The sequence below is a fragment of the Ctenocephalides felis genome, unplaced genomic scaffold (genome assembly GCF_003426905.1).
Source record: "Ctenocephalides felis isolate EL2017-DRISC unplaced genomic scaffold, ASM342690v1 CF-g0.4_SCAFFOLD_01604, whole genome shotgun sequence".
NCBI classification, from domain to species: domain Eukaryota; kingdom Metazoa; phylum Arthropoda; class Insecta; order Siphonaptera; family Pulicidae; genus Ctenocephalides; species Ctenocephalides felis.
Window position 1 is genome coordinate 46,198,713 of NW_020537758.1, and position 14,485 is coordinate 46,213,197.

Here is a 14,485-nt window from a genome sequence, read left to right on the forward strand (position 1 = left end):
AGGTATATCTATACATTTACATACGTACGTATGCCTGTATGTATATATGTAAGAATTAATGAAATTCTGGACATTTTGATCCACCCTCATATAGAAATTTAAATGTAAAATTGGAACTGAATTTAAACTATTTCATTTCATGTCGAGAAGATTAATCCAAACTTTAATCTATTGTATAAAGATACTAGTCATATTTTTTACTTACTTGGAGAAAATCGATATCAATTTTAAAAAATCACTATTTAAATTATTTTTAATGCTAGTTTTAGTAGCAGGTAAACTTAAAAATCCACCTCGTGAGATTTTTTATATTTTTTCCTTCTAATGAAAGTAAATGACAAATAAGGATACCTCGATCAATTCTATTTACGAGCTTTTTCTTTCCAGAACTAGTCCCGTACATTTGCACCCCCTGTCACATAAGGGCGCGAGTGATTCTAATTGTAACAGAGGAAGCTTTGTTGACAGATCACCGGGGGTTCCTTTGCAGTTATTATTTAAAAAAAATATTTTCCCCTATATATAGAAGTTTCCCTATTTAATAGCTTTTGACTCAAATTTATATATACATATGCCTACTAGTTAGTTACTCATGTGCTCAAATTGAAGTGCTTATTATGGATTTAAAACTTTTTGGATAATGGAGAATGATGTACTTAGTCGGATTATAAAATGTTATCCTGTAGTATCAAATAAATCATTGCAAAAATAGTTAAACTTTAAAACTTAGATAGTTAATTAAAGAACTTCTATATCTAATATACTAATCTATATACTTTGTTGTGATAAACAAATTATGGGTCTCGATCATAAATTTTTCTCGTCTTATGACTCTACATAATGAAATTGTTTCTCATACAATATTTACATTTTTGTTACTTCTGATTTTTAATTTTAATTTATGTCTAATTACTTTATGTCCCAATTCCCAATTTCTCTCCTTAAACATTTTCTTCGGTTCATTGAAATCATATTTGTAGAATTAAATTTCTTCTTTTAATGAACCACTGTGATTAACAAAAGTATTTATATATCATTTCAGTAATAATAAATAATTTTAGGAAGAGTTTTAGGTCAATATTTCCCTTATTATCATTTTGCTTATACTTCCCCAAGATCGTGCTTTAATTTCTTCAAAATTTTTGAAATGATTAATCTTTCCTCAATTCGATTTTTAACAACGATTATCCTAAACATTAAGGCATAAACTAGCGTTTTGTTTACATGTTTAAAATGTGTAAAATATTAATGACACTCCAAACCATAATGATTCTCCTTAAAAGTCAACACATAAATCAAAATTCCCAGAAAAATGTATATTTTCCCTATCCACCTATTGATGTTGAAGTATTGCTGCATTACGAATAGAATGAACAAAATCGCTGATGCGTGAACATTTTGCATAAACATTTCTGATTTCATTTAACAAATCTCAATTTCTAATGCCCATAGAAACTACTCACAAATAAATCCTCATGTATGAATTGAAATATATTTCAGGGCTATTATGAATGCATTATTGTATGTAACGAAATACCGATGGATAGAGCAGGGGTTGCAAAGTAAAAAATATCGGAAAAGTCATACTAAAAATTGTATTAATTATTTGGAAATCAAACATTTTACGCATGTGATAAATCTAATAAAATGACAATAAAAAATGAAGACACATAAATGTCTGTTGTTTAATACAATAAAATAATCTGATAGGTTAATTAGTAGACTCATTTTGGCTAAATAAATATGTTTTTCATAGTAGAAATTATTAGTAAATATTGCAGTATTATTTCAAGTATGTAATATCTGATTGGAAAATACTCAATTCGCTAAGAATTCTGCACTAGAAATTTGTGATTTCATAAATATCAGTTATTAATAATACAATTATTATCTAGATTGAGAAATAATTGGTACTAATGATTCACTGTATAAATAAAACAAAAATTCTTAAACATTTTAAAAAATACACAAAATAACATGATTGAAGCAAAAAAGTAATATACAAATTATATAAAAAGTCAAAATTATTGTTTAACCGTTACGACATAGAATGAACTTCTTATTTGACTTTGTTCTGCAATCTGTTTTTAGTGTTAATTTTTTTTCGGTATTTTTTAAAAAATAACTAAATAAAAAAAATATGAAGTTAAATGGGCATTTCCAATTACCAAACTTTCTTTTATTAATTTTAATCATGGTTTTTCATAGGAAATAGTTGGCTTAGCTCGAACATCAGTGCTTTAAAATCTTTCGCAAGGGTGAAAATGTTTTTATGTATACGATTAACGTCGTGCCCCTGTAAACTACTTTGCTATTCACAATTGTAATACTTATATTGGATGTATGTCAGATTATAAATCAAACAGTAGCCGGTCGTCATGAATTGTTCCGAGAGGCTTTCGGAAAACCATTGCTCATTTTGCGCGCACTTCGAAAGTCTTCGTTCAGAAATATTTGGGAATATATTTTGTAGAAAAAAAAATAAATTGAAATATATCGTTTCTTAGAAAATTCAACAATGATGACCCAAAATTTTACAAATATCGGCAAGATACATATAAAAATGTATTTATGGGTTATATTGGATTATTACAGACTTCTGCGAGCAATTCAATTTTTTTTTTAAGTTTGAACATTTGCTTTATTTGACTCAAATCAATGTATGTACATTGATTTTACATGAAGATTCAAATACCTTAATATTATATTGTTTACAAATATATGTACATTTTTTTAATTAATTAAATTATTAGCGAGCAATTCAAAGTGATGTAACTGTAGAACTATTTTCTAGCTATTATCCAAAGTCTTATGAAAAAGTTCTAAAATGTCATTTTGTATTAAAACGCTTAATATTATTAGTAATTTTTCGTTACTATTAATTACATTCCATACCATTAAGTACTTCTATAACGGTATTTGAGGATTCGCTCAAATTTGGTTTGAGAATTGATGCCTTACTACTTATAACACGGTACTTTTAAAGCACGGGTTTGCTCTAACACGGTTTCAGAATTGAGCAAATGCATAATAAAATAAAAATATAGTCAAATTTATGAAAATCAAACTTTATTTAATCTAAAATTAGTAAAATCGCAGTACAATAGCTCAATAAATGTGATGAAACTATTGCAAAAATAACTAATTTGATATTTATTATTCGAGCACGTACGTTCTATAGATAAAAAATTCTAGGCTTATCCGAACGATTAGTCAAATAATCTCAAACAAAGATGCTTTAAATAAAATGAGCATAAAATTTAAATAAAGATAACTTTGTATGTGGTGAATATATAAATATATTTTCGGTAAAAACAAATATTCGCAATTATAATTTTATTTGCAAAAAAATAATGCACAAATCTGGAAGTTGTACAGAAAACTGCTCAGAGGATGAAAATATCTTGCAAAAAAGAATCGCATTGGATAATACTTACCAGTTAATTATGACGAAAAAACATAATTCATGTAATGTATATCACTTCAAAATAATATATATAACAATATTTATTATAAAATCCTGATATGTATCATGTATTTTTGAATTCTTGGAACGTAATCCACTTTTTGTGCTAGGTCTTTGTCCCGTATAACACGAATTCGCATAATACGCTACTTTTTCGGAATGTAACTACCGTGTTATGCGGGGGTTACCTGTATTAAAAAAAACTAAGAGACAAGTAATTTTATAAATCATTAACATTTTTGAAAAACTTTTTGAAGATATATTATAAGGTATGACCTTCTCAGACACCATCATACCAAAATTAGCCTTTATCGTTATCTTTTTAACTAATCTTTAAATGAAGTTTTTGAGTATATATTTGTTCTTCAAATTATATGTGAATTTGTATAGAATAATTTCGGACAGATTTATGTATTATGTATTATATATTTTTAATGTTTAACATTTTAATAATATTTATATTTTACACAGAAATATCAATTGTTTTAAGTTTCTGAAATAATGAATCCAGGAAACGGAGTTTCTCATGTAAAATAAATATTAATCATATTTTAAAACGTTTTTTAAAAGAGCAAGATCTAATTCAGAATTTATACATTTCGGGTGTTGTTGTTTTGTAAGAAAACAAATTTTCTTTCAATTATTTTATGGAATGTTGAAGACCACTATTGCAGAATTATCTCAATAAGTGAAATATCCAAACTGATAATTAATATTATCATAATCTAGAACAATGCTGCAGCATTTTTGATACAGGTTAAACTTAGAGAATCAGCGGAGAATATAATTATTCCAATCCACTGATTTTAAAAATATTATTATCACCGTTTTAAATTTTGCGAACGTCGTACTATCGGTTAATGAATGTTTATTATAACAGTGCTGGTCAAGAGTGAATTTATTAATGAAAATTTCAAAAGCAGATATAATTAATCAAGTCTGTCGTTTCCGAACATCTAGTCTAGTCTAGTCTAGTTGTAGACTTGTAGTGCTAGATAATCAAGTTTTTCAAATAAATCTTATAAGTACCACAATCAACAATCATGATGATTTTGATGATTGTGGTACTATCAACCTACAGAACAATTGATGTTCCGCCCTTATGGCCCTTGCGGGGGCGATTATATTAAATCTAACTAAGTAAGGAATCGTGTTTAAGGTGTATTTGAACAATTTGTCAGGATCCCACACGTAGGCCGTTATTTGCCCTCGTGATCTGTATTCTGCTAATCGCTGACATTATTTGCCGATTTATCAAACACCGCTTAAGACGCTGGGCAAATAAACAGTGGGTTCTAGGCATTGGACCGAATAATGAAATTCACATGATTTGGAAGAAGAAAAGCTGAATGTGGTAGGTAAAGTGCTTGGGAATATAAATAAAAGAGTATATATTATTCATGAAATACAAGCCTATCAACAAAATGTCTTACATTAAATAAACGTAACTCAAAATGTACTTTAAATGTGTTATGCCATAAAGATTTTTTTTTTATTTCTCTTTATTGAATTACAATCTGTCTTTACAAAAAGGAAGACATTCAGTAATTTTGATGATAAATGAAATATTAAATTATAGATCTAAAATGTTACCCAGTAGTAAACCTATGCCATAAAGATTTTAACAATGTTTTGAGTAATATAAAACAATCTATAGGCTTCGGGTTGAAGCTTATGTAAGACAAGCCCAAATAACACAATCTCCATAAAACCTACAAAACAAAATTAGTGGTGCATGGCATCGTGCCTTAAGGCCAATTGCTGAAACGAAAAATTGTATCCAAACATACATACATACTAAACACACACACATATATCAATTTTTTGAGGTATGCCAAAATGTTCAGAAATCTTTCAAACGTAAAGATATGCAAACATTTTCATATTAGATTTTTGCGATTACTATAACTTACCCTACGGGAAGTTAAATATATTTTAAAATTTTCGAGCTCTTATTTAACATTGCGTACAACGACGTCAATTCTTCATTGATATCATTCACGATTATGACAAAAATACTATTACACATGGGTTTATAATTTTTATGCTACCAGGATTAATGATAAAGAAAGTCGAAAATTAGTAATCATTTTTACTAAAACGTATATTTAAAAGAGGATCTGTTTGAGATAGCTGGAAGCCTTTATCCTTTGGGTCATACTGAAAAATAATGCAGAATAATCAATTAGCAGTCAATAATAATCATTGAAGCCGATCAAACAAAATAATAAATTTGTTAAAACGATTTCTTTTTAATATTGCTCTAATATTCTTAGCTTATGCGTTTATTAAAAATTAATATATTTTAAATAATGCCATAAAAGCAATTGTAGACACCATTTAAACAACGTGCATAAACTTCGCGATATATGAAAATAATTAGTCTATAGATCTTATACTCCAAAAATTGAGATCTAGAAACTTTAAAGTGGTGCCAATATAATTTTGAAATTTTAACACGGCCCATTAATCCAAACTTTGGCGAATTGCTATAATTAAACCAATATCCGAAGGCTTATAATACTTTTTAACTTCCCATAGGGTAAGTAAGTTATAGAAATTGCAAAAGAAATCGAAAATGAAAACTTTTATATAACTTTACGTTTCAGAGGTTTCTGAACATTTTGGCATGCCTTAGAAAAAATGGATGTATGTGTGTGTGCGGATACAAACGCACAGATCAACCAATTTGAATAATTAAAAAAATGAATTCCTACTGATAAGGAGACGTACTGATTAGTTTTTCGCTAAGGCAGGTCTAGTCGTTTCGGAGATACGGGGCAAAAAGTACCAGTAAATAAATCAAAAAGCATTTTATTTGTATTGACGAAATGAACAACTGGTGAAATTTTTGTAAAGGCAGGTCTAGCGTCTCCGGAAATCCAATAAAAAAAGTAAAAAAACAATGCCATTTAGCGGTTAAAATGATCATTAGATATATGTACATCGTATTATCAGATATTTTATCAAGATTATTATAATAAGTACAAATTTTGTTTACATTTTGTGTATAAATATAAATTATTTATATAGGCTATGCAGAGCGTATGCTTTGAAAATTTGTCAAAAAAATCAAAATACAAAAAAGATCAAAATATAAAAAAATCGAATTTTTCAAAAAAGTCATTTTTTTCCAAAAATTTCAAAAGTACAAATTTTGTTTACATTTTGTGTATAAATATAAATTATTTATATAGGCTATGCAGAGCGTATGCTTTGAAAATTTGTCAAAAAATCAAAATACAAAAAAGATCAAAATATAAAAAAATCGAATTTTTCAAAAAAGTCATTTTTTTCCAAAAATTTCAAAATTTTTCAAAATTTTGCAATTTTTTTTAAATATTTAGTTTTTGGTATAGGAAGTACCAGTAATTTGCCTTAAGGCACGATGCCATGCAGCACTAGTTTATGAAATAGTTTATGGTATTCGTTAAGACCATAATCATGCAAAGTAGCATCAAAATCGTTAATAAAAATTTTTCATTATTAATTACGATAAAATGCCAAGTCAATCTTTACTAAAAAGTAATCAGCATGATTCGCAACCGATAATTATTTACTAATCCGTATTTAGTTTCATTAATTGTGCAGCAATTCAGAATGACTCAAAGCCTCGAGAAAATATAAAATTAGCCAATGGAATTTCCTAGCAAAACATCCAAACCTTTAGTAAGTTAAAAAAAATCCAAGATACCATTACAAAATCCATTCTCCAATGGATTATTCAGCAGCTCCTGAAAGAGTTGTAACACCGATACCTAAGTCGGTAGCTTTTTTGGGATGAATATTTAAATACTAAAGACGCAGTTCGCCCCTCTATTCGCAGCCTTATTTTTTATTCGACAAATGCAAAATCGCCCTCGAGGCGAATCAAACCGTAGGAAACGGTACATCGTAGGCGATTACGTTCTGAGCAGATTTACAAATCGGATACGAAGGCTTTACGGGATAACTTTCAGAATAAATGCACACCGTGTTGTAGGATGAATAAAATTTAAAATGTCTTAAAGAAAAAGAAAGGGGTGACATTCAAATAGGGTGATTATATAAGGAAGGACGTTTTTTAGCATCCGAGATTAGGTACCAAACATTCACGAAATAATCGATGTAAATTCCTTTATCGATGTAAATTTGGTTAACATTAAAAATTTCAAGATTCATGGGCCGATTCTGCCGCAAAATAGACCAATGTTATGGCAAGGCTATGTTACGTTCTAGTTTTAAAAAAATGCTATTAAATATTGTCAAAATGCCATGTATTTTCTGTGCAATCAGGCGTTTCGCACATAAAATGCAACTTCACTCATATGTTATCAAACCATATTCTATAAAAATATCTAGATTTATGGGCCGATTCTACCGCAGAATAGACCAATGTTATGGAAAGGCTATGTTATGTTCCAGTTTTCAAATAAAATGCTACTAAATATGGTCAAAATGCCATGTATCTTCTGCGCGATCAGGCGTTTTACACATAAAATGCAACTTCACTAATATGTTATCAAGGCATACCTCAAAGATGCAGTTGATAACATCGTATTTTGACATTTGGGCGTTTGCTAAGTTAGATTTTTCATCTAAAACGCCTGACTGCATAGAAACCACGTAGGACAGTTTAACAGTTTTTAGTACCACTGTATATGAAAATTGCTACGTAACATAGCCTTGCTATAACATTGGTATATTTTACGGCAGAATCAGCCCCTTAATGATTCGGATCGAGCAATGGGCTCTAACAACATCAACGTAGTGCAGAAAAAATTCCACTCATTTAATTTAGAAATATTTTATTAAAATATATAACTTTGAAGAGAATTGATGCAAAAAATGATCAGAGCTCTGTGAGCAAAACCCATCAGAGGGGGTGTTGCAAGAGGGGCGAGTAGGTTTTAAAATCTTCAAAAATAAACCAAAAATGTTGAATTCATATGAAAAATTGAATGAATAAACAATTATTTTCATATTACATATTATAACATGCTGCCTTGTGTGGAAGAGGTCGCGATTTCAAGCCGCTCTGGCAACCTGATATCGTGCAGCAGCGATGTCCATTTTTACTTAAAAAATGAGTTTAAAAATATATTTGCAAAATAACTCTTTTCGCTCACTTTTTTGTTATAATTTATTTTTGTTAATCAAGACTTTGATGTCTTATTCACAAAATTGATAGATGCAAAAAAGAAATAATACAAAAAATACAATAAATTGAATATAAAATGTTTCTGAAATACTACATTCAAAAATAAACCACAAATGTTGAATTCATATGAAAAATTGAATAAATACATAATTATTTTCATATTGTACATTAAATTATAACACGCTACCACGTGTGGAAAAAGTCGCGAGTTCAAGCCGCTCTGGCAACCTGAAATCGTGTAGCAGCGATGTCCATTTTTTCTTGCAAAGTGAGTTCAAAAATATATTTGCAAAATAGCTCGTTTTGGTCACTTTTTTGTTATAATTTATTTATTATATTTTGTTATAATTTCGGGCACTGCGGTGTGAAATGGCAATGGAAAACCTTTCATGCCAACCTTCCTTGAATCGAGTTGAATTGAATTGTAGTTAATCAAATAAATTATATCAATTGAATATTTATGAAATTAGATTGCAAAAAAAATTAAGGTTGGCGCATTAATGTTTCTAAAAGAACACGAAGCGAGGTACTAAAAGATTGGAAACCAATGATCTGACATCAGAGATGTACAGTAAAATAATATCTTATGCTTATATAATGTGTGTTTATTATCACATATTATATAAACTTTTATAAAATAAAAAAAAACAAGATGAAGATCAGAGAAGAATCATATAACTTTAGATATAATATTCTAATTCATAAATGAGGACTATGAATCTAAATTTTATGAAACCACGAGTTAATATTTAATAAGAATTATGATTGTTCAATGTTTTGCATCAATCCAAAACAAATCTAAAAAAAATTCAGCAAAAAATTAATCATCGACAGTAATCGAACCATAATTTAGGTCCATATAAAAGAAAGAAAATACAAGCATTAACCATCACGATGGTAAAAAAATATCATTTGAAATTAGATTTGCATTTTAAAAATTAATAGTAAAGCACCTAGCCTATATGACGCGCGCTTCATGTTTTTGTTTGAGCATGTTTGTATAGAAGGCCTTAAAATATGTCAAAATAATAATAATAATAATAATCTATATCGAAACATATTTTAAGGCCTTCTATATATACATGCTCAAACAAAAACATAAAGCACCTGTCATATAGGCTAGGTGCTTCACTATTAATTTTCAAAATGCAAATCTAATTTCAAATGATATTTTTTTTCGATCGTGCACTGCTTATTATACTTTATAAATATTTCAATACAAATCAATATAATAGGAGAAAATAAAACATGAGTATCAATATATAAGAGCAATTATGCACTTACCGATGAAGAAATACATCACACGGCGTAACGTCACTTTGACCAGATTTCACATATTAATTATTACAAAACAGTATCGATATTTAATATTAATACTGCTTTAAAGTATTTGTTTATTATCACTGATATATTAAGGATAACAATAAATAAATATTATCATCTACTTTTGATAAAATAAATTAAATAACTACGTCACTTATGCCTAGTCACTTGTACAATACTGCGAATTTATTTAACAACTTTGACATTTACAAAAGCGCGGTAAATGTCTATGCCAACATTGCAACCTGAAAAATCAAAACTAATTTGAACAAAAAGGCGCCATATTCAAATATTTAATCAGATATACGTTTATTTAGGACTCTTATAATACAAATTTTAACAAACAAAATAACATTTATATGCTAACCGTAAAAATTAAAAATAAAATACATATACAATTTATACAACTATACAATAGTTTTTTATACATCTTATCTAAATATGTTATTCTCACATAATTATTGCAAATAAATATAATATCAATTTTATATTTTTATATAATTTATAGTTGAGAATTCAATGTAATATGGACTATAATTCTTGAGAAGTAGAAACATGTATAATGACATCAAGATTTAAATATAAACATTCAATTCAAGAAGAGTGTAATGTGTCAGACATGCTATATAAAACATGATTCAAATAATACTATATACAAAAATTTACATTTTAAAATGTTGTAACATATTTAACATACAACGTTTTTACTTGAATTGAAAATTTTTATAATACCACTTTCAAAATTAAGTAGTTGATTGTAAATTAAGTAAAATATAAAAATCATATTCAAAGTTTAAATTAAATTCTAATGAGATTATGAGACTTTCAATTTCTATTAACAAATCAAAAATTCATCTATACTATTTTAACAAACCCAAAGTATATCACAATCCATTAACATCTATGTATATATACAGAACATTTGTGTTCACTTGCTGCGCAAATATTTTCACAAAACAAAAAAGTCTTTGTTAAAAGTCACTGATAGTAATGATGTTTAGTATGCAAAATTTAAAAATATAATTCGCATAGATTTAAAATCTTGCGTGATGTTTTTCTTCCAATATTTAAAAGTTGACGGTTTATGACCCATCGAAATGAATTTGCTTTATATCTTAATGATATGCAGATAATCTCTCACTATTTGCCAAATGAGAGATAATTTTGGTCATTTTTCGACAAAATTAAGTTGATCATTCAATATAAACATATTTTGTTGATGATCTAATGATGAACCAGCCAACATCCGATTTAGTAAAAAAAAATTCTTCAGATGATACAAGCTTAGATCCCTTTACAATAATCGACTAATCAAACATTCATATTTGTATGACATAATTTAAAGAGTTTATGAAAAACTCTAAACATATTTGCTATTATTCCTTCGGTTTCAATAATGCTTTCCAATCAGTGCTCAAATTTTTATCCAGTGCTAATAAACCATCTCAAAGCCATACATGTAGTTCTACTACACTTCATCGCCTCGTTGCAACTGGCATCATGTTTTGTCTTCTATGATAATATCCAGCGACGTCTAATTCTTCTTGGGCCTTATGGTGATCAGGCTGATAGTGATGAGTCCGGTAAGCTCTTTGTTTTTCTTCGAAATCTCTCAATCTTTGGTTGTACCTGTCGATCTGTTCCCTGAGCATTGCGTCTTCTTGAAGGGCACGAGGTTCGTCATATTCCAGGCAACCTACACCGTCCAGTCGTTCTAGGTCAATCCACCCGCGCCAGCGCACGCAGACGCCGTTCATTATCATGGACGATCGGATGTGAACCTGTAAGGGAAAAGGATAATTGTTAATTGTAATAAAAAATATAAATAAATTTGATTTTAATAATTATTTTTCTTAATCTTCTTATATATAAAAATGAGTCGCAAAATGTGTTGGTAAGCCCGTAACTCAACAACCCCTGGACCAATTTGGCCAATTCTTTTTTTAAAATGTTCGTTTAAGTCCAAGGATGGTTCTTACGGCGAGAAAAAATTGAATAATTGCCAGACCCGAAAAACAGCCCTTTTTTCACATAAGAATGTTTTCTAACTAAAAAGTAGAATCAATTTGAGCTTTATTGCTATTATATCAAGTTCATATTAAATTACAAGCACTCACTGTATACTCCTCTTAAACGATTATTCGGATTTTGATAAATCTAAAAAAAGTTTAAAAAAAATTCTACATTATAAAATACTGGGATGCACATACTTCCCATATATTGTACAAATAAATGGAAAAAATGCAAAAAACGACCAGTCATTGTGCGCATTAAAAACAAATGAAAACTATCATCTGCCAAAAATTTCAATTTACTTATGAACCTAGACAATATTAGAATATGTATAATACATTTATGATTATGAATAAGAAAAATGAAATGCCTGTCTATTATTATTGCCAAAAAGCAGCTGAGATGTGCCAGAAATTAAAATAATATAAGATACAGTATATGTATGGGAGATTCAATGATACACATATGAAAAAATTAATTCACTCGAAATATGAAATTAAATATTAATCAGGGCCGCTCCTACCTTTAATGCGATGCATGCGAAAAATACGAGCGCACGCCTTAGGGGGCGCCAACACAAGATTCGGATATTAAATTTTCAATATAGTTTTTTTTTTTTCAATATATAATTTCTTTGCATCTTTTACTAATATTTTCATAATATTTTTAAAATTCGTAAAATTTTCACTTTATAACAACAAATGGGAAAGTAAAGATGAATACATATAATTCGGCCCTCGCGATGTCGATTAGGAGAAGTTTAACATGCAATTTTGGATTTCTTAAATAATAAAAAATTAAATTAATTTAATCCAACATGAAGTACCAGTGTTATGTTATGGTTATGGTTATATTATAACTATTAAAACACTTCAATTTCCAATATAGTGTGGGAATTGGGGCTCATCATTTTATTTAAAGAAGTTCTGCATTTAACATCGCTCATATTATATATGTATATGCATTCTGGCGTGAAGAGTAATTTAAAAAACAATAATTATCATTTTTAGGTAAACAGTAAACATTAGTATATTATATTAAAAATGGTAGACATGGGTACAGGACAACGTCTGTTGGGTCATCCAGTATAATATAAAATAACTTTTTATTCGATCACCGCGATTATTGTCACCAATTACAGAAACTATCCATACACACAAAACATTATTTATCATATATTGTGCACTAACGTAATAATATAACGAACATAATTGGATATAATGACAATTTAGAAAATTAAAATTACAAAAAAAAAAAAACTATCAGTTATACTATCAACCCCTATTTAACGTCAAAAAGTTAACCCTTTCCTATTGTTTAAAGGCCTAAAGACATATGTAATACCTGCCCCATGAAAAGCGATTAAACTATGCGTGTAAAAATTATTGTTAAATTATTGAAGTCGCGACATAATTTATAATTCTGGCAGCCATGTGTGTGGTTCAAAAGGGGTTTGAACAAATATTTTATTAAGCGGATGGACAGACAAACGAACGGACATTCATAAATTATTCGGATGTCTGGACCTAGAAAAGACCCTTGTTTTAATGGTTTGGACATTGATATAATGTGAAGCAGCCAGAAGGTAGATCGGGGAAGGCAATAACGATAAAACGAAATGATTTTGTTTTAAATGGTTTATAAGGGTAAAGGTAAGCAGAATGATTTAAAGACGTTTGGGAATACAAAGTGTCTTCAAATATATAGGTAATATTTCGCTATTAATCTTAACAATTATACATCACTACAACAAAAACAGGAACTCATTTTTGTTGCAAAATTCGAATGATGAATATGTTTCAATATAGAAACATATTACTCCCATGAGCAAAATTTTTATTTTACTTAAAAAAATTAGAGAAACAAAAAATCAGTAATTATATATTTGATAATAATGAATCATGTGACTTTGAAAGTCACAGCAGCATACAATGCTTCGCACTTCTGTATATAAAAATGTTATTTCAGGTTGAAAAGCCTAACAGAGAACATAAATGTTGACATTGTTGACAACCATGTAGAATTAAGATTTATGCCATAATTATTTGATAAAATATCGAAAAATTTGGAATGTGACCTGAAAGTTATGCGAGTTCATAGAGGGTTAAAATTATCTATTTTTAATCTTGATTGACATCAAGCTAATAACAATCTTTAAATTAATGAGACTGCAAACATTAAGTATCAAATTTAGAGGGCAAAAAAATATATCAAAGTTTATATAGACCTTATTTACATATTGCTTGTTCACGCCTCGCACGGTTCAGGTTTAACCCTTTGATCATATCAGGGATTGTCAAGACCTTTACAGTAGAGCTAGATGCAGCTTTTAAACAAAAATAAAATAAATTCATTATTACCATTGATCAATGGTAAAAAATGTAAGTTAAAGTTCTGTACTAACATAAAAGCGCCACTGGATTTAAGCCATCAACTCTCCTGATAAAAAATGGAAATAACTTAATCATTATTTATAAGAAATTATTTAATAAGTAAATAGATAAAATTATATAATTATCAATAAAAAATTGTGAATTTTATAT

At 28.4% G+C, this 14,485-nt stretch overlaps 1 protein-coding gene across 1 annotated transcript in view; it reads right to left on the bottom strand.

The window, feature by feature from the left end:
- Positions 1–11,359: 11,359 nt before the first annotated feature.
- Positions 11,360–14,485, bottom strand: part of LOC113373015 (protein big brother-like) — a 38,279-nt gene continuing 35,153 nt past the window's right edge. Inside the window, 1 exon segment of the mRNA XM_026613352.1 lies at positions 11,360–11,710. Within this exon segment, the coding sequence (XP_026469137.1) occupies positions 11,405–11,710 (306 nt within the window). The 3' untranslated portion in view covers positions 11,360–11,404.